The sequence below is a fragment of the Scophthalmus maximus genome, chromosome 6, assembly GCF_022379125.1.
Source record: "Scophthalmus maximus strain ysfricsl-2021 chromosome 6, ASM2237912v1, whole genome shotgun sequence".
NCBI classification, from domain to species: domain Eukaryota; kingdom Metazoa; phylum Chordata; class Actinopteri; order Pleuronectiformes; family Scophthalmidae; genus Scophthalmus; species Scophthalmus maximus.
In genome coordinates, this window is record NC_061520.1 from 13442615 (window position 1) to 13464965 (window position 22351).

A 22351-nucleotide genomic window follows, 5' to 3' on the forward strand; every position below is an offset into this window, starting at 1 on the left:
AACATCTCCAATAGTGTCCTCTCACATGCTGTGTTTTTCTACTCTTTCTCCCGATTCCAGGCCAAGAGTTACTGGTTGGGCCCCAGTTACCCCAAGGTGGGTCCCGAGAGCAACGACATCCGTCGCACCAACGTCCCTGACATCCGCGTGGCATACCGCAGCGAGACGCTGTCTGAGGAGCTCCATCTCATCACTCATGCCGTACGCACAGAGGAGCTGGACACGATCGACGAGGAGGACTCTCTGACAATGGGCCCTCTGCCGGGACAGCGCTGAAATCATCCTGTGGCCCCTCAAACCTGCGGTCTGCCCAGCGTGCCGCTCGAGGGACAGTGTGAGAGTAATTTTCACATAAACACCACCAGCCATCACTTTAGCAGTATGCCGCACACAGACAGCTACGCAGATATCAGATATCACACCGAGGATACAGCGCTTCTTCAGCTTCTTGCGCGCGAGTGACTTTTTAAGTTGCACGAATGAATTGTAAATCCAGATCATTGTTAAGATGTTTTGATTTTATTTGACGTCAGAAACCAGGTTTTTTTCTTTCTGTAAATGAACAGCAGGGAAACACTAGAGGCCAGTGTTTACCTCACCACCCTCACTTTAGGACAATGCTATGCTTACTTTATTTTGTCCATGCGTTTGACCACAAACAAATCAGTGTAAGAGAAACACAAATATAAAAATATGTTTTTGGTCCATTACAAAACAACGGTCTGACAAATTGGACAGCGGCAGTAACTAATGGGAAACACTGAGTCAGTGATGTGTTTTTCATCAAAGTTATTACATATTGCGTAGTATCTGTAGTTTTTACAGAAACACTGACGAGCAACATTTACACTTTCCTAACAGTAAACCTGTTCTGTATGTTGTTGCTTATCTTCCTCTTTACAGCCATGCTGCTTAAATAACCTTCGTGTATCTCTCATATCCTTTACACAAATTAATAATGAAGGAACAGAAATTGTGTGAGATTGTACAGTACACACCAAACCTTGACAGGTGACGTAAAAAGCTTGATTCAATCGGAGGGAATGCTGCAGATGCATGGTGCCTGGTGTGGTTTCAGATCATTTATTTGCACGGCAAACATTCCAAGAAGCAAATTGTATTGAACAGCAGAAGAAATGATTTCCAGTAAAATGCAGGAGATCATTTTATTTTTATATTTCTGTGAGAGATATAAAGGGGAAATGTGATTTGGTAAGGGTTGGACGAGGTCCGCATCGCGTCCTCACCTTTGCGGCCCTGTAGACATGCGACCTCTCTTCCTCCGAGGACCCCGATCACACTCATTCCTTTTTCCCAGTGAATGAAGTAGAAAGTCGTGGAGTTTTTCCCTTTGCATGCAGTGCACTGTGCGTATGCACCACGACTTCACAGTGCCTTTTCATTTTTACTTTTGGGCACGGCATGCCCATATTTCTCCAAACTGTTTACAATGTATAAAGGTTCGCTCTGCATCACGCCGCACCTATCGCATATTTCTTCCTCAGCCATGTACAGGAGGCCTCTATGCTGTTGTGATATCCACGCTGGTGGGATTGAAACCACCCAGCTGCATGCTTGGTGTAAAACTAGCTTTTACCTTGGCTTTCGTTTGAGGAGAAAATGTATATGTTTGTAAGCTGAAAGTGCTTATTTGCATGCCTGCATGAATAATGACCACAAGGCATTTTGTGGAGGCAAGAACATTAGTAGATTGAAATCTTTTTCTACTCAAATCTAGAAATTTCAAGTTCTCAACATTTCGACTAATGGAAAAGGGATATATTCCTCTTCTTGTTTTTCTTCTGTTGCCTGGTCCAAAAACTCAAGCTTCCGAGTCAGAAATCTGTTTGTTGAGAATATTACACAGTAAAACAGATTCGAAACTCAACACTGTTCACGTGTAGACATGAGCGGACCATGCTGGGACATGGTGGAGACTGTCGCATGGTTCTTGTAGCATTTGTTTTAAGATCGCCTCAAAGCTGGGATCACACGTCTCTTTGTGCCGCAACCTCATCGTGTTATCACACCACTCTACCTGTCACAGGATACGTTCAACCTCACATCAGACTACGAACATTCTCCTTTAATCCTACCATCGGGTTAATATATGCGATGCCAAGACTAGAAGATGATGAATCAGAAAGCGTCAGCCTTTATCCGAATAAACCGCTGTGATGTTTTAGGACATATACGTGTTTGCTCTATAGATGATTAGTGTGAAAGATAAATATCCATCCTGGTGACAGTAGATTTCCCGTGTCGTCGACGTGATGCACGGGACACAATGGATTACGAGTGATTGTTGGACTTCATGTATAAAGTGTATTTTTTTAAAGGCAATATAGAGATAAGAAAGTTTATATTCACAATATATAGATGTCAAGGTTTGACACTTAGTTTTGTTGCTGGGTGATAATTGTGGATAAGTGCTGTGTCTTGGAAATGTTTTTTTGTTTTTCAGTGCCGTTTATCGTTCTTAGCCTTTCTTAATTTGTCATTTTACAAAATAGTTTTTTTGTCAGTTCTGCCTTGTTTAATATTACAGTAACTGTTTTGCCTCATGTTTTATTTTTTATCCATGGATGTTTCTCACACCTGCAACATTCTTGATAGAAAGGTACTCGACTGATACCTCTTAAAAAAATGTCTCTACACGAAACTTACCCATTTTCTATATCGGCAGAGTTGACTTTTCAGGTTGTGTTTGCTGCAAAGACTCATGTGAAATCTTAAGGTCCTTTTCACTTCGACTGATCTCCTGAGGATCTGTATCTGCACATTATCTACTCTGACTTGTCCTGATACCATTGGTCCACAGGTGAAAGCACAAAGTGTATTTACGTGTATTTCTGTTCAATTGCTGCAGCTTCATTTCATTAGCGTCCCTTCACTTGTTCCAATGATGAACAACCGTCACATTAATGTAAAGTACTTATGGGAATATGTTTTTGATGACAGTGCACTTGGGATCTGGAATGACCCTTGACCTTTTCCATCCATTCAGCTTCACAACATGTTTACTATACTGATGTCCACTTTGTCTTCTACAGTCACCACGTCTGTGCACTCGCAGCATAGTGCAGCCTACCTCACAAATACTAATCTCTTATTGTTGTCTTCATAATTGCAGTTCTGTGTTGTCCCCAGCAGCAGCAGGGCAGCCGCCAGTCATTATTGTCATTGTTATCGATTACTAATGATTATTTTCTCAATCAATTGTTTGGTTTGTAAAAAGAGAAAAGGGTGAAATGCCCCTTATAACTCCCCATAGTGCAAGTTAATGTAATCAGTCCCAAAAATATCTGTTTTATCTTGATGTAAAACCATGGAAAAGCCACAAATTTTGACGTTTCAGAAGCTTGTACCTGCACATTTTTTTAGAAGATCAAGCGACCGTCACAGTTGTCGCTGATTATTTTCCTGTTCATCAACTAGCCAGTTAATCCCAGTGAATAATTGCACATGAGAATATATTCCCAAGACAAAAGAACAGTAGAAACCATTAAAAGATTCTGAGCAGTAACACAGTGATTGTTCGAATGCCAACACAAAAAACACACCAATTATTAAAATATATTATTCACAGATTAATAGTTTTAATAATCTTATATGAACATTTTCTGCTGTGTAGACGTTCGGCTTGTTTTATTTCTGTGTACCATACTTCACAGTGTTCACTCTCAAGTTATGCTTGTGTTCATTTGATATTCTCATGAAATGTATTTGTTTTTACACTTACAACTTCTTGTTACTTGTTGACACAGGTTTTTATTTTCTGATCTAGCCTAATATTGTTTCCATTGATCTGCAGCCACTTTGTTTTTTGTCCCAAATGGATGATCTGTGTTTCACACATTCAAATGCTAGTGATAAGGTTCATGTGTAATGTCTGAACAATAAAATAAAGCATGTTTATTCACCGAGTCATCGTGCTGAGGGAAACTTATTTACATAATTCACATTGTTACACTGCATTTGTTGCCTACTATAATTATATTTACACAGATAACAGATTTAATCTTGGCACCAGACAGTTTCACTGATAAAACTTTCAAAGTGACAGTTAAGTTATTTGATAGAATATATGGCACTTTTTTTTGTAAACGTTGACAAAAGGAGGACACAAAACCTCCTCCTGCTTCCTAGTTGTCCTCTTGTTGGTCTTTACCTGGCAGCCTAAAGTGTCGAAACACAAAACTGACCGAGAGGTGCCGTGTTCCCACTGGTACCCATCATTGGGATGATGATGACAGTAATATTAATGATGATAATAATAATGACCTGTCCAGACAGACAGCAGAGACGAACGATGACGCGCTGTGGTCAGTAACTTGCAGTGATGGTGGACTTGACTGCCTGTAGCTGGAAGAAGACTCGTCCTCCTTCCTCTGGACACACCATCTTCAGCTCCTCTCTGGTCATCCCGAGGAGCGTCGGGCCGCTCAGGACGCCCAGGCAGCGCACAGTGCTGCAAGAAGTCAATTAGATATATTGTGCTCACATTAAACGATACCGGGGGTAATTTGAGCAGGAAAGGTACCGCTTAACCAGACTTAAATAGGTGGTGGGGGTTTTTCTTCAAAATGAATCACTGAAGTTCATTTTGTAAACATTGAGAAAAAAGTATGTTACTTGGGCAGTTTTGTTTTGAACACACGAGACAAAATGCAGCAGAGGTCATACCATCCTGAATTTCAGTCTGTGGTATGGGCACAGATTGAACATATATATACATATATATATATATGGGTATGGGTTAGGCTCTTAAAACATTGGATATTGGATTATTAGCCAAAATGCAATATTTCAATAAATTCCCCCTGACTTCTAAATTCACATCACTTGAATAAAATAAAAAATAAAACAATTCTTTGATAACCCTGGTGACACCATCAGGGTTTTTTCATCAGGGAAACCCATTTCCCAGTTTATGACTAATGAATTGATTTCAATGTGTAAAATTGGTGAAGTTCACTGTGACATTGCAAAAAAAATGGAAACATGTTCACCACAACATTTGGACTTTGGCTTTCATTGTGCAGATTTACATTTTCTAGAAAAAAATGTCAGTAAGAATCATGTCTTTGTTCGTCCAAGGGAGCGAGTAGAAGCAGAAGCATATTGTCAGTGGGAAAATACGTCATCATACATCAATAAAGAAGCTGATTGGATTATTTGATTCTATAAATTCAATCATAGAAGGAGAGATGTATCTTTGAAGGCTGCTGGACATCACTATGAAAGATCGCAACTGTTCTCACAGTTAAATTCAATACATTTATGATAAGACATCAATCAAATCCAAATAACCTAATTCTGATCTTTGAGTCACTGCTTTCATTTCATCATCTGTACTTACATTTTACTAAAGTCCTTTTCTTCCAGCCAGGCTTTCACTTCTGCAGGGTTGGACTTCCTGGTGAGGACAGGATTGGCTTTGGGTTCCTGAGAACATTGAATCATCTTTTTCTTATTCTTATGTTACCAGGACACACAGGTGAATCTCATCACTGAGTAGAGACATAATAACACAAACGCATGTTGTGTGAAAAGTAACTGAACTAATATTCCTGAGAAAGGTGTCTGACAGTCACGTCCTCCTTTGTGTGGACGCTGACTCGGATAGTGAAACACTGAAGGTGTCTGAGATTTAACAAGCCGGTGTTTTCGTTCACCCAGTGCACTTTTCACTTCCATAGGATTTAAGTTGACTTGTGTTGTTTTAGTATTCTCGCACCATGTTTTGTTGTTCGTCTTGAGCCTCCAAGACATTATTTGGTATAAATCCTTCCTCCCCCTTGCTGTTCCTCACTTTCCACCACTGCTTTGACATGTCCAGCAGCTGTGGGTGGACAAAGAAAACGCCAGCCAAGGATTATGGGACATTTTTAAATGGGTGCAACAAAAAAGACAAGACTTTGGTTAATGTCACCGAAACGCACCTCAACCATTTCCCCCTTTCTGACGGTGATCTCTCTGGGGTTTCTTGAAACAAAGTCATACAGAACACGTATGCGACGTGGTTGGAATTCACCTGAGCTGGAAAAAGAATAGAAAAGAAAAACACATCAAAAAGATGATTAAGGTTTAAAATTTTCTCAGGATAAATTATACTTTGCGGGCTTGTGTGTACCGTGCTTTTTGTGGGTGGTGTGCTGGCGTCCAGTTGGCTGAAGTCTACACAGAAAAGGTAGTTATGTTAGTTACCTCTTTCTCTTTTCCCAATACTTATATTGAATTCAGTCTGTGACTGTCTGTGGAGGTTTACAATACCTGGCCTGGTGCAGGTCGTGGAATGTCCTGTTTGCTCACAGCTTCACTGAGTGCAGGTGCTGCAGCTACTTCAGGGGCCTGCCAGCCATCAGAGAACTTTGGAGTGTATGTGGGGATGTCCTCATCATCCTCAGGCCATTTAGTACTGTTAAAAATCATACCCGATTATCACCCTGGCACTAAATCGCCCACACGCAAGCAGTCTGATACACTTATTGAATCCCAAACCGTCTGGCGTCCCACCTGGGGATGTTCCAGGCGTCTCCCAGAGACTGCCACAGCTGGTCCTCCTCTGCAGACGCCTCTTCACTCATGAGGCGGATGCACTGAGGTATCAGCAGCGGAGCCACAATGGTCGGTGGCAGATCCTTGGGACAGTGAACTATCACCTGCCGAGGAAAATCATAATCAATCCTCTGACAACGATACATAAAGAGAGGGTGCTGCGAACACAAAGTGAAGCAAAACATATGGTAACGTGGCTGATTCAACAACAGCAAGTTGAATAAGTGTAGGTGTGAAGAAAAAATACTTTCATAAGGATGAGTTAGACCTGATTCAAAACATACAGTGCAAAGCATTCTGTCACCGTGACAGGGCTCTTGATATGAATGTTTTAGATGATGGATGTGATGGCACGTGACAGTATGTGTGTTCAAGTTCCTCAAAATGACAGTTGTTTTGAATTATTCAGATCCAAGAGAAGCGCTGACTTACAAATGCCAATGAGGAGAAGAGGGCGTGAACAAATTCAGGAGCGCTGGGGTTATTGATCCTGCCATTGAGCTCCCCCTGTCAAAGACAACAACAACAAACATTTTCATGCACAACAGAAACACTGTGACACATACTGTTCATCACAGAGCGACCAGGAATGTAAAAGTTGTTAATGGCTCGTACCAGAAGGTTGAAACCATATTTGATTTTATGGAGACACTCTGCGAACTCTTCCATAGGTGGCATGCCGTCCATGACTGGTAAAAGTGAAATAAAAATGTTTAAATAGACTTATTCCACCGAGACGCACCACAGAGCACTTTACAACTCCTCTCCTGAAGTATCAGACACTCTGAGTATAGACCATTATCTAACCCAGTTAATCTTCACCGGTTTATTGCAATAACCACTTGGACTGTTGTGCCCTGTACTGTTTGTATATGTATATAGTATATAGTACTACAGTGTATATATGCATATATATATTATAGTATAATGTACAGAATGCACATATTTTTACATTCTCCTTATTTATATGAAAATACCTAATTCATTATATTTTATGTTTCTATTCTTGGTTGGAGCAACTGTAACGATAATGAAATGTTTCAGATTCTGATTCTGATGACGAAGCACTCACATATGAAGATATTTTGTACATTATAATAATACTGGTATACGTGTATGTCTGGCTTCGATTTTTTTTTCCCCTAAATTACCTTTTCCTTTTTTCTTCTTCTTCTTTTTCTTTGCATTCTTCGCCACAACGGCGGCGACCTGCCCCATGAAGATCTCAATGTCACTTAGAACATGATTGAAGATATCCTGGGAAGAAAAAGACAGAAAGAAAGAAAGAAAAGAACATTTCCATATTGTCTTCACTTAAATAGTACAAAACCATTCCCTGTTTCTTATGAATTGCTCTGACCACACTCCTGTCCAGCTCTGTGTACTGGCGAGGAGGAGGCTGTCGTTCTTCTTCAGCACTGGGGAGCTTTGGTAATGGTGCTTCCTCTTTGGAAGGTGAAGCCGCCTCCTCCTCCTCTTCCACCTGAGGCACAACCAGCTCCGGCTCACGCATGTCATCCTCTTCTTCATGTAAAGAAAAAAGTCAAGCTTAATACAGATTTAAGGTCTATCATTAACAATCAGTGCAGCAGGTTCACGTGTCCTGTCACAGCCTCACCGTACGGAGGCACAGGAGGAGCTGCAGGCCTCGGCTCTCTGGGTTCGTAGGTGTTTGCTGCATTGTGATGGTTTTTCACTCTGTCGTTTCTGGCTCTAACTCCTGCACTGCTGCTTCAACAGAGTGAGAGGCACAAATCAATACAGCTTCGAGTGTGCAGCACATGACACGCTCAGTCACGTAACTGTAGAGGCTCTTACAAGAAGCTTGGATACGCTCTTCGGCGGATCAGTGCTTGTGAGAGATCCCTTTGAATATAGTCAGCCTGAAAATAAAAAATCACCCCAAAAAAGAAAATCACTCACTAATTTCTTTCCCTCATCGGTCATATCAATCTTTCCCGTTTCTTTGCCCTCACCCTGACGTCCTCACAGAGGAACATGAAGACCGTGGTGGTCTTTTTTCTCACACGCTGGACGGACATAGTGAGCAGGGAGTCAAACATGCCAGTGTTGTGCACGGCCTTCAGCTCCACAATGTCACTGAGGGCCATCAACTCAAGCTCCTCCTGCAGAAAAGAAGAAAGGCAAAACGCAGCATTATGATTTGTTTTATTCAAATTTGAATATGGATTTTAGAGTATGAGTGGGGACGGTGCATTTGCAGTCAGGGACCCCGAGGATTTTGAAGGATCTGACCGTGGAATCTCTATTAAGTCCCTGGTCAAAACAAATTTTAATTGAGCTTTATTATCCTTTGAACTCTAATGCGAAGGTTTTTATTCTCATTTGTTGTCATTGTTGCTCTTTTGAACCCAGTTTCATTTTGCCTTTGTGAAGCACTTAATTTAATCTAATCTTAATTTTGAAAAGTGCTCGACAAAGAAAAATGATGATGATGGGTCTGTTTTCATACTCAGTGATCCATTCAATGCATTACGTGTCATGTTGACCTGGCGGCTGCGGCTCAGGAGATAGAGAGGGTCGTCCACTATCCAGAGGGGCGATGGTTCGATCCTCGGCCCCTCCAGTCTGCGTGCTGACGTGTCCTAAATTGCCCCTGACATCTGTGACAGCAGTGTATGAATGACGTGTGACAGACAAAAGCGCTGTCTGTAGAAGCTGTATGAATGTGTGTGTGTGTGTGTGTGTGTGTGTGTGTGTGTGTGTGTGTGAATGTGACTTGTACTGTAAAGTGCTTTTGGTGGTTTTATATATAAATAGTCCATTTACCATTTTGCTCTGCCACGGGTGTCGTGATGTTTACCTTGGTTTCAATGTCCTTGAACATCAGGTTGAGCCCGTGCACCTCCAGCACCATGTTCTGTCCCCACACTCGACCCATCCCGTCCAGCAGCTTCAGACGCTCCACACAGTCAGCTATGCTTCTCAGCTCCTTCCCATCCAGGTCGCAGGTGAACAAATGCTGTAACACACACACACACACACACACACACACACAAAAAACCTTATATGTGGCAGGATTCAGAATGTATGATCAGATCATGTTGAGGTTGCATATGATACCTCCACTTTGTACTGAAATCTGTTCATCATCTTGTTCATGGACGCTGCGTACTCCATCCTTTGCACTGTTGGAACATGAGGCCGACTGTCTGTATCATTCGTGACATCGAAGTGAACAGGTGTGAAATCACTTGCTATGTTGAATGCAGCTCTGTTTACTTACAGTAAATTGACTTTGCACTGGGCTTCGACAGACCTGAGGCCTGTGACGACGCCTCATCCATACTGCTGGAGTAACCACTGTCAAAACAAAGCCAGGCAATTTACAGTGTTGATCATCTACTGATTGACAGATAAATGGATGAAGCAAACTCGGTCAGTCGCATGAAACAGTGACACACGTACTTCGACTGAATGGATCCCGTGTAGCTGCTGGTGTCATTGCCAAAGGGACTGTTGCTCCTGAACATCCTGAGTGCGGAGCTGACACACCTGCAGTATCACACATGACATCACTTTTACAAACAGCACAAACGTGCTGCAGCTTTTATCTGAATTAAATCCGTAAATTATTTAGCTCATTATTACTCATCCAAAGCTTAAAAGCATGGCTGAAATTTAAAAACGCCAGGTTTCGGTGTTTCAGTTGAAAAACACCAAACCTTTTACATGTTAGAAGTTAAATGAGACTTTGTCCAAACATCAGCAATAAATACAGTCGTTATGAATTAATAAATGAGTCATGTAGATATGATCCCCTAGCAACGCACCACATGATCATCCTTCCAACAACATCTTAATGGTGCTTTAGGAATATTTCAAGAGTTTTATTGCATATTTTAAAGACGGGTTTGCTTGCAACCTTATATCAAAAATGTATATGAACAGAGGAAAATGATCTGTGGGAATATAACAGACAGAATTAAAACTGTAATGAAAATATTATTACTCCAACAAGTCTTAGTCCTCTATCAGAATTGAAACTGTCCTAAAGATATTATTTCATACAAGGAATGAGGAGAAATTCTCCGAGGTATCCTTCACTAGATTAATTACACAGATAACGGACATACAGTTTACTGTGGAGATTGTTCTTACCTACAATGTTTGGCCGTCGAATGTCACTTCCTTCCGTATTATTTAGTACAAATGCGAGTGATATTTTAATCCTGCACTCAGCCACCGACTTCCTCATCAGGGAGAAGGACAAAGTCCGGTTGTCAGCAGCAAAGTGATCTGTGCGACACTGAGCCGACTCGGTTGAGGGTGTGAGGTCTTGAGTGTGGCATCTTGCCTGAGCAAAGGTTAACAGATACGGAGAAAATGGCTTTAACCTGCCACACATGTCTTTTCCTCGTGTCAACAGTTATTTTAAATATCCAAGTCAACAGATGCCATCAAGAAAATAGATAGAATAGATAGACTGAATAGAAAAAAACAAGGTAGTTCACTTGCAGTCCTTGAATTTTTTTCTTTGTGAAAACTGCCTGTAATTTAGTAATATATTTTGAATATAGCCTCTGTTCAACATCCACTTTCATGTGCGTTTCCTTCCACATACTCAGCATACTAATACTGAACAGGGCCGCACTTTTCTCTAAACACAGCCTCAGTTCTACATGGATTCATTGAGATGATGTCAGGTGACTGCCGAGGCCACTGAAGCACATCGTCACTGTCATTGTCATCTTTCATCAGAGGACGGGTAAAACGAGGCCATAAAGGGTCACGGTCACACACCATGACTGATTCATAATAAAGGGGCTGAAAATGTGTTTCATGTTAACATTAACTGAAGCTCCTCAGCCTCATACATCTGTGTGATTGTATGCATTGTCCCCTCTTCCACGTGATTGGCTTATAGAATAATTGCATTAATAAGAAAGTGTGCACGGTGAGTGTGTCCTACTAAGAAATCCAGAAATATCTGTAATAACCAGTCCACCAGTCCTTCAATTTTCTTGACACCCGCCCCGATCACTTTCAAAGTGTTGCTGAGGACTTCGTTTTTTGGATGAGCAGTTTCTCGAGACCCCAGCCCGCACTCATTTTAAACTGCCATCGCTGTTTTGTCTCTGATAATGTCATATGTGCATTGTACAGATCCCAGGCTTGATGCTGTTTCGACAAAGCCACAAGAGGTGTCAGTAGCACATTCAGGTCGCAAAGATCCGCCATCCTGCAGCATCAGCAGAGTCGAGTGGAGCTCAACTGTGAACAAATACCGTTTTAAAATGTGGCTACAAACAACATCTGACTCCTGCTTTGCATTACTCAAAGCAGGAGTTCACAATGGTTTTAATTACTAGTTAACACACAAACTCAAAGATAATTTTGGGATTTTTATTGATAAAATAAACCTACAATCGAAGGATAAATGCACTTCAACGAGCCACAACTCATTCAGCCAAAGTGCAGTGGCATCCATGTTAAAACAGATCCCTATGGCTGAACATTATCTAGTTAAATGGCTGGCAGGATAAATGGTGAATTGATTAAAATCAAAGATATGAATATACCTACTATCCTACAACATATCTGGAAAAATAAAATGACTCAATACAAAACTGCAGGCAAAGACCTTTACCTTTGGTCGCGTCATCTGTTAAAAAAAATGCAATGTGCACAGGATAATGGGAGCTGGAAACCCCTGGTTTAATTCACAATTGCCTTCATTTCTCTTAAAATATACAAAGCCCATGATAGATATGTTGCTTCAAAACATAGAGAAAGGTCCAAATATATAGTTTCATGAACGACAGATCCCAAAGGAAGGTTCGGTAATCACTGACCTGTTTGGGATAAATAAAGCACAGGGCAATTTCTGTAACTCATTAACTATGTTAAATGTTCCCTCGCAGCAAACAGGACTTTGGCCCAAGCAATCACCACATCGGTCTACTGCGTTGTGTGAGTGCAGGCTCTTATATACAGAGCCGCTTCGTCACGGCACAGTCATACTAGAAAAAAAAGCTGAAAAGCAACAGCACCCTATACTATATGGTGCACATGTCTAAATAAGATTAGAAATAAGTACTTCTTTGCTAACGACAGATAACTCTTAGTAGCAGTGTGAAACCAACAGAGAAATACATTGACAGTGTCAGCTGCTTCACTGTGCCTGCAGGGCCTGGGTGATATTCAGACCGGCCCCCGGGGGCAGCGCCCAGCCATCCTGACCCTGGTGGGTCTGCAGCAGGCAGTACAGCTGCTTTAGGTGGGTTACTATGTTGTCTTTGATATCTGGGATAGAAATCTGCAGGCGCACGCTGCCGCTGTCAAAGGATCGCGTGTTGTCTCCGGAAAACATCTCGCTTATCATGCGGGCCACCACTGGAATCACCTGCAGGGCAGAGGCAGGACATAGCGTGCACCAATGAGTGACGGCAAGAGAGGTAAAAAAAATAAAAATAAATAAATAAACGCAAAACAGACATGAACCGGTTTAGTGAATATTAGCTGGAGTAAAATGTTTAATGACTAATGTTCTGCTTGTTTCTATATAAATTATTTGAATGCAGATGAGAGATTAAACAAGGCGTCTAATTTATCAGTCGACGGAAAATTTATCCACAAATATTTTGAGAACTAATCAAAGGCTTGAGTACTTTTTGAAAGAAAATATCCTCCTCTGGTCGCAGCTTCTTCAGTGTGAGGATTTGCTGTCTTTCTTCCTTTGTTTTAAAAAACTGTAAACTGAATCTCTTTGAGTTTGTGGGGACTCCACCTTAGACTCTAAACACAGATAACTCACTAAAGTATTTTGATGATGCAAAGGTATCAGTTGAACATTTTTGGGCCTTTATTGTACGTTGTTGATTATCTTGTTTCTCACCTGGACCATGATAAGTTTCCTCTCCTTGGGCCTTCCGTCAGGCCACTCCTCTCCAAAACACAGGTTGATTTCAAACTGAGGGGGTGTTGGCGCCTGGCCACGCTGTTGGCATATCAAACCTACACAGCACACGGAAATATGTTCTCATTAATTCCAAGAGTATATTGCATTTCCCAAAGAGTAAAAGACTTGGATTGAACTAATATCTAAGTAGAACCACATGTGCTAATTGAAGAAAATTCAACTTACCGCTGAGAAAAGACTCCAGGCAAAAGAGTTTGACCCTCCTCTGACGCTCTATAAGGTTCGGTGCAGCTGGATTTGGAGCGCAGGGTCCGGACCAGTACACCTTACACTGGCAGAGGCGGATCGCGTAGATGTCGTGGCCACTGACCTCCAGGATCAGACCCCTGTCCATCACATCCAGCAGACGGTTGGTGAAGACCCTCTGCTTGTCATTGGTAATGTGCTCCGTGGTCGGGAAGCGCAGCTGTTCCAGGTTCACCGGCCCGAACAGCTCTTCCTGGTTGACCATGGGGCCGAGGTCTCCGTAGAACAGCCTGCAGCCCTGGGGGTTACTGACGGTCAGCGTGGGACACATTTCCTTCCCTCGGTACAGAAACTGAACCTCCAGGTCTGTCACTGAGCCATAGACAAGTGTAGACAAATGTTAAGACCACGTTTGATGTGCAGCTAAACTCATGCTTCAGTTCTAAGTTCGCCAAAGAACCTACATATCCCTGCACTGCATGGATAAGACACAAACACTGCACTGGGTCACATTTTTCTTTGTTACAATGAACATGAACACTGATTTATTTTAAGTTGATCGCATAAACACTGCTCAACCTGCTGCTGGAAATACTAGAGCAACAAATCGACAGCTGGAAATAGGGCCAACAAATGCTACGTTTACTGCGGTTAGAGAATTGTTTGCTGCAAACTACAACGTACAGGAAGTATTTTGTCTTCACACAATTAAACTACATATTTGCGATGCGTTTGTAAAGATAATCATTTGGGGGTTGGGGGCTGACAGACAAAGTATTGATAGAGACTAACACTTTGTAGGTTGTGGTCTTGTTACAGGATTTGCAAACGATAATAAACCCGTAAAAACATAACCAGCTTTGTACTTTCAGTGACTGTAAGACAGATCAGCTACTTTGTATCGCTGTTTAGGATTAAAACCATTGAACAATATGGTGTCTTTCAATCAATTTGGAGAGAGGTGACCATTGATCAGCAGGTATCCTGACACTTCAGCCGACTGCACTAAATCCATCTGAGTTTACAAACTAAAGAAATAAATGGGTGCTTTTGTGTGAGTGAGTCTGAGTGATTACTATATATAAATTTCATACTAACTTGGGAGGGAACTAATCCACGTTTCTGGGGAGGCAAAAAAGGCCTCGGGTAGAGAAGGGGGCTGTAAGATCGGCGCAGGCGGCATTGTAGCCAGGGGTGTGGGGTGCATCTCCACGTCCACGGGCTCCTGTTTGGGCCAGATCTCTACGGGCTCCTCTTTGGGCCAGGCCTCGTTTGAAGGGGGGCAACTTGGAGGCTGCATGGACGAGTCTGAGCCCATGGGAGACCACATGATGAGAGGAGACGGGCTGGGGCCTAAATCACACAAAAGAAAAGAATACATAGTTAATTTAAATGCAATCAAAATAATTGATTAATGCCAAGAAAAAGAAAAAAAAGTATGAGGAGCAGTCATTCACCATTGGATGGGTACGGAGGGAGAGATTCTGGTGTATCTGGAATATCTTCGTCACCACCATCTTCCTCGTGTGGAGTCCAAGAACCAGCGTCTGAGGAGCCTGTTGAGAGACAGTGAGTCTTGTGAAATGAAAACTAAACAAACATCGACATCTGTAAAACGACTCCCTGAGCATTAAGGAAGTCCTGTCACGCTCAATCAGCCGTCGTGTCACCTTGGTTACTGAGCGGCTGCGGGATGTCGCACACGTTGTATATCTTCAGAGGATTCATGGGGACCTCCTTGGTGCCGTCGTAGATGAGGTTGAATTCTCGGCTTTTGTTCAGGGCACATCGGAGCTGAGCTTTCCACTTTGCGGGATCCGGTTCGTCAACCCCCTCCTGGAACTTCCCGGTCTCCACAGCCCACGCCTGGTTGAACACGTACACAGACCAGAGGAATCATGATCACAAGGCCTGTTTTATAGGATCCACGTGTGTGGGTGTTGCTTTTTGTAATGTGTGTTGATGTACTATTCTGGGATATCTGTCCAAAGAAAATATACAAGATGATGCACATTGGTGTTAATGGTCAATGATTATTGTTCATGAAATGTATTTTTACATGCAGGTGTAGAAAATGTGAGCTCTACAGTCTCATTATGTGTGCCCTGATTTAAAAGTTCAAAAGCATTTAGCAAAAAACGTTTTTAGGTTTTCCCAACTGTTGAACCAAATTGAATCAAGTTTGGCAGATGTACAGGGACGAAACACAACGCAGACTGGACGTGCTCACACAAGAAGTCAACATTTAATCTAATGTTCACGTGAAACATCTGAATGGGGGGGGGGGGGGGGAGCAGTCAATTAGATACCTGAATACAATCTTGCCAAACAGACGTTGCTACAGAACAGTGCAAAGACCTTGACATCTTTCCAACAGCAATGGGGGAAGTCTGCGCCACTTGTCCTGACGTCGACTTCTTGGTGTAGATGATGTCTTTACCTTAAATATGGTGTCCTCGTCCTCGTGCTGCGGCGTGTGTCGGGTGGCGTGTTTCCATGGGATACTGAAGCGCATGGCCTCGCGGTCGAGCCACACCAGCCCCGGGTATCGCCCGCTGTCCACCTGCGCCACCAGCCACGGCTTCAGGCGCACGCGCCGAGGGGTCACCGACATGCCGACCCGTCGGTGAGGTCCTCACCCCTGACCCCTGACCTCTGACCTCTGACCTCTGGGAAGGGAACCAGCTGCCGGCGGATCTCTAGCACAGCGCGGCGGGGCTCACCAACATCCTGCAGCGGGTCGGGAAGTTCCAAACATTTTCAAAGCTGCCCGCTTCGCTCATTCGTCCAATCATGTTGGACCATATGTAGTCCATCGTTCGTTCTTTTGTATTTCAAATGTGCCAATAACAGTGGGAGCGAGTCCGAAAAAACGTTAACACAAACAAAGCATCCAAACACGAAACTCGCTCAAGGACAACGCATACCTGTTGGCGAACCAGGAAGTGGGAGACGAGTCTTGTTCCTCGTCGGCCTGCGAAGCGGCAGCTGGGAATAAAAACCGTCCTCCTCCTTTTGCAAATCGCCCCCGAAAAATAAAACTCTCTACGGAGTTGTCCCGCGCGTCGACGGAGCGGGACGACGACGCCGAGAGGGGTGTTCGTGTCGGACAACCGCGGAGGTCCGATGTGTTCGCCACTTGTCCGGGTACTTCCCCCTTTTCCTCACCGAAACTCAGGTATGGCTGTGACGTCACGCCGCTCGCACACCTTTTCTGAGCGGGGGGGGGGCAACAGTTGACACCATTGGTCCACAGCATCTTACACAAACCGGACAATTTGTTTTGATCAAATATCTTGAATCCGATAAATAATCTGGCCATAATGTCGATGAAGAGCGACTTGATGAAGTATCAATATGGATAATGAACATGAATGGTCACATTACACAGCTCTGAAATCTGATCTGAACTGATAATATGTATATACTTATTTATATTTGTGTGTGTATATATACACATATATATGTATATATATATATATATATATATATGTGTATATATATGTTTACGGATATTTATTTTTAATTTGTCACGTTCTGAAATTTGATTCTCTCTCTTTGCAAATAGGCCATTGGCCACATTATAGCATGTATAGATTTTCAAGTTGAGGATTACGAGGTGGTTTTTCTTTATATGGATCAGATACAGAGACAGTTTGGAAAAGGAAAACTAAATATCATTCCTTTCTTTTCCCCCAAGGGATTTGATTATAACAGTTTAGCCAGTTTCTCCATTACCAGGGAGGCTTTTAAATCGCATCCCATTTGAGCATTTGATTAATTTGACCCTTTTTTGTGAATAAAATCGACATTGTCACACGAACATATCTCTTCAGCAATTGTATGGTATTTACGTTGGAGAGAAAAAATTATAGGATATATCTTTGGAGGCCTATAACCCTAGATTACCCGATGTGTGCCCAGACTTGGCTCGGCTGTGTGGCACAACGACAGTTTCCACGAACAATGGCTTCCCTCTGAAGAGTTCCAGTTTGTTATGATCCTGTCACTAATAGGAACCACAACAAGTCAACAAGCCACTCCCTGAAACTACCCACGACTCGGAGAGCGCGTCACTGCCATCCTGCTGCCGCTGCATCAGTTCCTTTGGTTTTCCTGGTTTCGGTATAAAATGCGAAAAGAGCCTGTTGCCGTGTGTGTGTGCGTTTGTTTGTGATGCTGATGGGGGTTTTTCTATTTGCATTTTGAAGATGTGGGTGTGTGGCGTTGTTTTGTGTCCATGCAACACAAATTGGGGCCAATTCTGCCTGAAGCATCACAAATGATGTGTTTGTCTCAGACAATCTTTGAAGTGTAGATCCATATTGAGATGTATGTCACCACCTCAATGGCCCCATGGCAATGACGAGTCTCCAAAGGAGAAAAAAAAACTGATTTATACAATTTAATTATACAGTAAAAATGTCTGGATTCTAAATTTCTAATTAAAGACTTTTTCATGTAACAATCACACCAGTGGGCAACAATTCAGCAAAACTATAGTACAATGAGTAAAACAGCGAGGTCATGCCCTACATGACACACACACACACACACACACACACACACACACAAATATATCCATTCACCAACAACATGGTATGCAGTCATATTTTTCATTGTAAAACGAGCACTCTGAATAAAGATTGTGGTGATGAGATCCCACTATGACCTAAGGAATATATCAAAGATTAAAGGACTTGTTTCTCAGCAAGATTGGGAAAAACGTCAGTGAACACATCTTCACTCAGTCAGCTGTGGCTCAGTTATGTTGTTTTTTGTAAGTGTTTTTTCAGATTCCGTAAAAGTTGGAAATGCTAAATATTGGCCTTCAACTCTCCTTGAATCTTTTGGACAATGTGTGTGAGGTCCAAACTCTCTGTCAGCATCTTCAGAAGCATTTCGTCGTTCTGAACCCCCTCCACGAACTCTTCATAGGACAGTTCACCTGGGAAACATGACAAACAGACACACTGAGCTCCGGCCCTTCAGGGATGCATATCTGGTAAATGATTAGCTATGTTTAACATATACAGACACAGTATACATATATAGGTTCTTGAGTGTATATATATGCTGCAAATGTAATAATATTTTTTTCTGCCATATACTTATATCACAAACTGTGAATGAATCAGTGACATGTGGGTAGAGTTTGGGGGTCTCACCGTCTCCATTGATGTCGATCTTGTCGAACACCATGTTGGCAAAGTCCTCCGCTGACATCTCATGAGAGATTCCATTGATCGCTTGAATGGACTGAAGAGGACACACAAAGAGAGCGGATCCTGTTAAGAGCTGACATCACGCCTTGCTCCCTTGTTACACTCTTCGACCAGTAGATGTCAGCTCGAAGTCAGCTGTTCGCCTCACGTCCCAGTCTGATCTCTAATAAGCCTGAGGTGGGGTTTCCTCTGCTTTGTTTGTGTCCCTGGGATTTTCTTAGGTCTCTCACTTAAGCCCCTCGTCAAGCTTTGACATGACAAGAAAGCTCATCATCAGTACCTTTATTATCAGGAGCAGCTCCTCGCGGTCGATGCAGCCACTTCCGTCGAAATCATACAGTTTGAAATACCAGCGGAGCTTCTGCTGCACTCTTCCTTTCAGCACCAGACTCAGAGCGGCCACATACTCCATGAAGTCAATGAAACCATCCTGCAGAAGAAAGGGATCAAGCGATAATTGTCATCAGCAGATCAGCGTAGCATTCAGCCACACACAGTCTACGTGACCCATACATTTTATGATTTCTTGAAATGTAATCTTTGCCATGCTGATCTATATCTCCAAAAAGGATCTAATGATACAATCACTGCTACAGAGATAAAAAAAATAAAATGTTCCACATTGGATTGAAACAAATTCCCAGCATCCTTCTGCTTGTAGTTCACAAGATGTTGCACCCAATTGTTTATGATTGTAGGTCAGTTGGATAAGTGGTGTCGTGGGATAAGCCCCCTCTCTAATACCCTAAGTTCCTCTCAAACAGATTTGTATGAGCTGAAATAGCACAAAACCTTTTTCCTCAGAGGAAAACATAGACACTGATGCAGCGATACATTGTTTTTAAAGACAGAGCTGAACACAAACCGTTTTTTTTATGCTCTTATAAGTTTTCCTTATTCAAGTAAAAGACATGCATGAGTCTACAAGTTTCGTAAAGTGCATACAAACAACTAAAAATGAACATGTTTTTAAACCTCTGTGGGTTTTCTGTCGACAATTGGGATGTTGTTAATTATGATTCTTAATTTCTGTAATAGTAGCATGTTGCGTTTTCCCTATTACTGGTATATTATAAGTATGATTTGTATTATTCATATCAACAGCATTTTCATAGGATGTCTAACTGCAAATAAATCTATTTCCTTTTAACTAATGATGACCAAATTTAAATATTCACCCTTTCTGATATCGCAGCATTAGAATAAATATATTGACGTGTTAAAAGATTTCAACCTGTCTTACGTCATTCATGTCAAACGTCGTGAACATGGTCCTAATGTAGGCATTGGACGTCTCCGACAGATTCCTCAGGCCAAAAAACAGCTTGAACTCGTAGAAGGTGAGAAGTCCAGAAGGGCACTCGGTCATGAATTTCCTGTACCACTGATGACTCTCACACGCTTGTAGTTCCTCCACTGTGGAGTTGTTGCAGTTTCCCATGATCTGTCTTTCAAAATGTAGATGGAAAATATCCCATAGAAACCATAGTCAGAGTGTACTGCATCCAACGAGCACCCAGGCATGGCAGGTATGCAGACGTGTGCAAGCAGAATGATTCTGTGTGTGTGTGTTTGTGTGTTAGCCAATCAGCTCTCTGTGCGTCTTGTGGCTTACAAGCTTGAATCCACTTTGCTTGCCAGCGAACACTTAACTAATTAAAGAGACCTAAGTGCAGGATCCACTCCTTTTGTACAGGACGACACCAGCGGAGCAAAAAAATAATATTTGAGATTTACAAATGACATTTATGAATCAAATATGAGTTGATACTTCTCATTTATCCAATTTATATATAGACATCATTCTGCCTGATGAATTCAAAAAATGATTTCATGTAAAGATTTAATGTATTCACATTATTATATATATATTGTAAAAGTTGGCATTATTGTCCTCCACTGGGTTACTTTGTTTAGACAGTCTTAAAGCTCATCCATCTGCTGACCGTCACCCCGCAACGGGACGCTGGTTTGCTTGACTGGACGTGGGCAGCAATAGCAACCAGCAATCAGTTCACCCGAATTATAAAACATTCTCCAACCCCATGCTTTTAGTTTTTCTATTTTTTTTATTGGTTGATATCACAGGGACAATGCACATTAATAAAGTGAGGTAGCAAAGGTCTATTTTTCAACTGTTGTCCCATGACAGTAACATATTTAGGCCTATTGCATGTAAAATTTCCATCCAATTGGACTAAACAGATTTAACATAATACCGACTACAAAACGCAATGTTTTGTCAAACATACCTGACACTGAAATTATTTTTTTAATAAACCCAATGTTGTTTAAATGCAAAATAACCAGATATATTTATAATTAATAATTCCAGTTTGTTATAAATTCATAAACCATAACCAACCATAAGTAAAATCAAGTTTATCAGTTTGTTTGTGTTGAATCTGTGTAATCCAAATGGGTGGAAATTTTATATTCAATTAAAATACATAAATCCTAAAATAGGCCTCACTTTTTTTGTGAGTGTAAGTTTAAAACTTGTTGGTAAAATGTTCATTATGTAACACTCATGCACCTCAGTGAGAACAGTTTTCAATGGAACAACTTTCAGGTGAGAAAAATGTAAACTTCCTCCAGACTCAGGTCTACAATCCTGAAATATATTGTGACTGCTGCTGTCTTAGAAACACATTCTTCCGCATTATACTTTTGGTTCAGATATCATAGTTTAATTTCCATTCACAGCCGATTCATTCCTCATTATAGCGGAATGGAAAATGTACTAACAGACATAAGACAATCATTTTCATCACCACTCACAAACTGCCATCAGTATTCTTCTCCTCACCAAATGTGCAACTCAATAAATAATGACAAAAACAGACAAATAAATGATTTAACGTGTGCTTCATGATGCCTCTAGAGAGCTGCATGTTCAGCAATGTAAGGCAGTTTTTCCCAGCACATTCTTCACATTGCAGCCAGCATCTGTCTGCATGATGAATCCCCACGAGCACAGAGGGACTGGATGGACCGGTCTGGTTTGTCTCCAGGACAACTGACGTTAAGGTGTGACAGACGTACTAGACAGAAAAAACAGTGACTGTAGCCAAGACAGAAAGGGGAAAAAAAAAGATTGACTGACTATCTGTACAAAGTAACTGAAAGCATGAGGCCAAAACTGCACCTAACTCTGCTCCACTTCCTTCATTACGAATTCATGTCATGCTCCATTTATCCGATCAAGGAAATAGATTGATTATCATTGTGAGGTAATTAATATGATATCAGGAAGATTTATCCAAACCAGTGGTGGTAAACCATTAAATACTGTATAATGCTTAATCTATGTTATATGATAGGTTTATTCAATCTCAATGAACAAAGTAACTAGTCATAGTTTGAAAATATGAGCAGTATTTCTGAATCTCTGAAATATAGAGGAGCAAAAGTATAACATACCACAAATGGAAAG

General features: G+C 41.7%; 4 protein-coding genes across 12 annotated transcripts in view; 1 reads left to right on the forward strand and 3 right to left on the reverse strand.

Moving 5' to 3' along the window:
• Positions 1 to 3927, forward strand: part of LOC118309206 (AMP deaminase 2-like) — a 26742-nt gene extending 22815 nt beyond the window's left edge. For all 5 annotated transcript variants that reach the window (XM_035631053.2, XM_035631050.2, XM_035631051.2 and 2 more), the window contains one exon: positions 61 to 3927. In XM_035631053.2, coding sequence (XP_035486946.2) covers positions 61 to 276 — 216 coding nt within the window. In that variant the 3' untranslated portion in view covers positions 277 to 3927. The remainder of the gene's footprint in view (positions 1 to 60) is intronic.
• eps8l3a (EPS8-like 3a) lies at positions 3578 to 10842 on the reverse strand. 5 transcript variants are annotated; one of them, XM_035631056.2, is made up of 19 exons: positions 10688 to 10842; positions 9991 to 10077; positions 9809 to 9885; positions 9646 to 9710; positions 9386 to 9544; positions 8538 to 8687; positions 8380 to 8444; positions 8180 to 8292; positions 7922 to 8085; positions 7713 to 7818; positions 7177 to 7250; positions 6994 to 7068; positions 6520 to 6665; positions 6277 to 6421; positions 6137 to 6180; positions 5946 to 6042; positions 5741 to 5845; positions 5363 to 5448; positions 3578 to 4471 (listed from the first exon to the last, which is right to left on the reverse strand). In XM_035631056.2, the coding sequence occupies exons 2-19, from the start codon at positions 10053 to 10055 to the stop codon at positions 4327 to 4329; spliced, it is 1881 nt and encodes a 626-aa protein (XP_035486949.1). In that variant the 5' UTR covers positions 10056 to 10077; positions 10688 to 10842; the 3' UTR covers positions 3578 to 4326. The 5 variants fall into 5 exon arrangements, with proteins under 5 accessions (XP_035486949.1, XP_035486953.1, XP_035486950.1 ...); XM_035631060.2 differs by having other exon boundaries at positions 7922 to 8082; positions 8180 to 8289; positions 10684 to 10840; XM_035631057.2 differs by having other exon boundaries at positions 8180 to 8289; positions 10684 to 10840.
• A 1072-nt stretch (positions 10843 to 11914) lies between these two features.
• On the reverse strand, positions 11915 to 16758 carry irf6 (interferon regulatory factor 6). The gene is made up of 8 exons (XM_035631414.2): positions 16618 to 16758; positions 16131 to 16420; positions 15361 to 15556; positions 15148 to 15246; positions 14789 to 15043; positions 13670 to 14062; positions 13421 to 13539; positions 11915 to 12928 (listed from the first exon to the last, which is right to left on the reverse strand). The coding sequence occupies exons 2-8, from the start codon at positions 16302 to 16304 to the stop codon at positions 12698 to 12700; spliced, it is 1467 nt and encodes a 488-aa protein (XP_035487307.2). The 5' UTR covers positions 16305 to 16420; positions 16618 to 16758; the 3' UTR covers positions 11915 to 12697.
• Positions 16759 to 18120: 1362 nt separating this feature from the next.
• On the reverse strand, positions 18121 to 20431 carry si:ch211-103a14.5 (guanylyl cyclase-activating protein 1). Its single transcript, XM_035631416.2, has 4 exons — positions 20159 to 20431; positions 19196 to 19345; positions 18859 to 18949; positions 18121 to 18638 (listed from the first exon to the last, which is right to left on the reverse strand). Exons 1-4 carry the CDS (start codon positions 20354 to 20356, stop codon positions 18508 to 18510), a joined length of 570 nt encoding a protein of 189 aa, XP_035487309.1. The 5' UTR covers positions 20357 to 20431; the 3' UTR covers positions 18121 to 18507.
• Between the last annotated feature and the right edge of the window lie 1920 nt (positions 20432 to 22351).

Excerpts from the sequence above, each read along its gene's own strand:
- si:ch211-103a14.5 (XM_035631416.2), bottom strand. The coding sequence starts at position 20,356 with ATGGGAAACTGCAACAACTCCACAGTGGAGGAACTACAAGCGTGTGAG. Across the intron at positions 19,346-20,158 it reads CGACGTTTGACATGAATGAC|GATGGTTTCATTGACTTCAT; the intron begins GTAAGACAGGTT and ends TTTCTTCTGCAG. Across the intron at positions 18,950-19,195 it reads AGCTGCTCCTGATAATAAAG|TCCATTCAAGCGATCAATGG; the intron begins GTACTGATGATG and ends TGTCCTCTTCAG.
- eps8l3a (XM_035631056.2), bottom strand. The coding sequence starts at position 10,055 with ATGTTCAGGAGCAACAGTCCCTTTGGCAATGACACCAGCAGCTACACG. Across the intron at positions 6,422-6,519 it reads GACGCCTGGAACATCCCCAG|TACTAAATGGCCTGAGGATG; the intron begins GTGGGACGCCAG and ends GATTTTTAACAG. Across the intron at positions 5,846-5,945 it reads GAAAGGGGGAAATGGTTGAG|CTGCTGGACATGTCAAAGCA; the intron begins GTGCGTTTCGGT and ends GTCCACCCACAG.
- irf6 (XM_035631414.2), bottom strand. The coding sequence starts at position 16,304 with ATGTCGGTGACCCCTCGGCGCGTGCGCCTGAAGCCGTGGCTGGTGGCG. Across the intron at positions 15,557-16,130 it reads ACGAGGACACCATATTTAAG|GCGTGGGCTGTGGAGACCGG; the intron begins GTAAAGACATCA and ends GTGTTCAACCAG. Across the intron at positions 14,063-14,788 it reads GTGGATTAGTTCCCTCCCAA|TGACAGACCTGGAGGTTCAG; the intron begins GTTAGTATGAAA and ends TCTATGGCTCAG.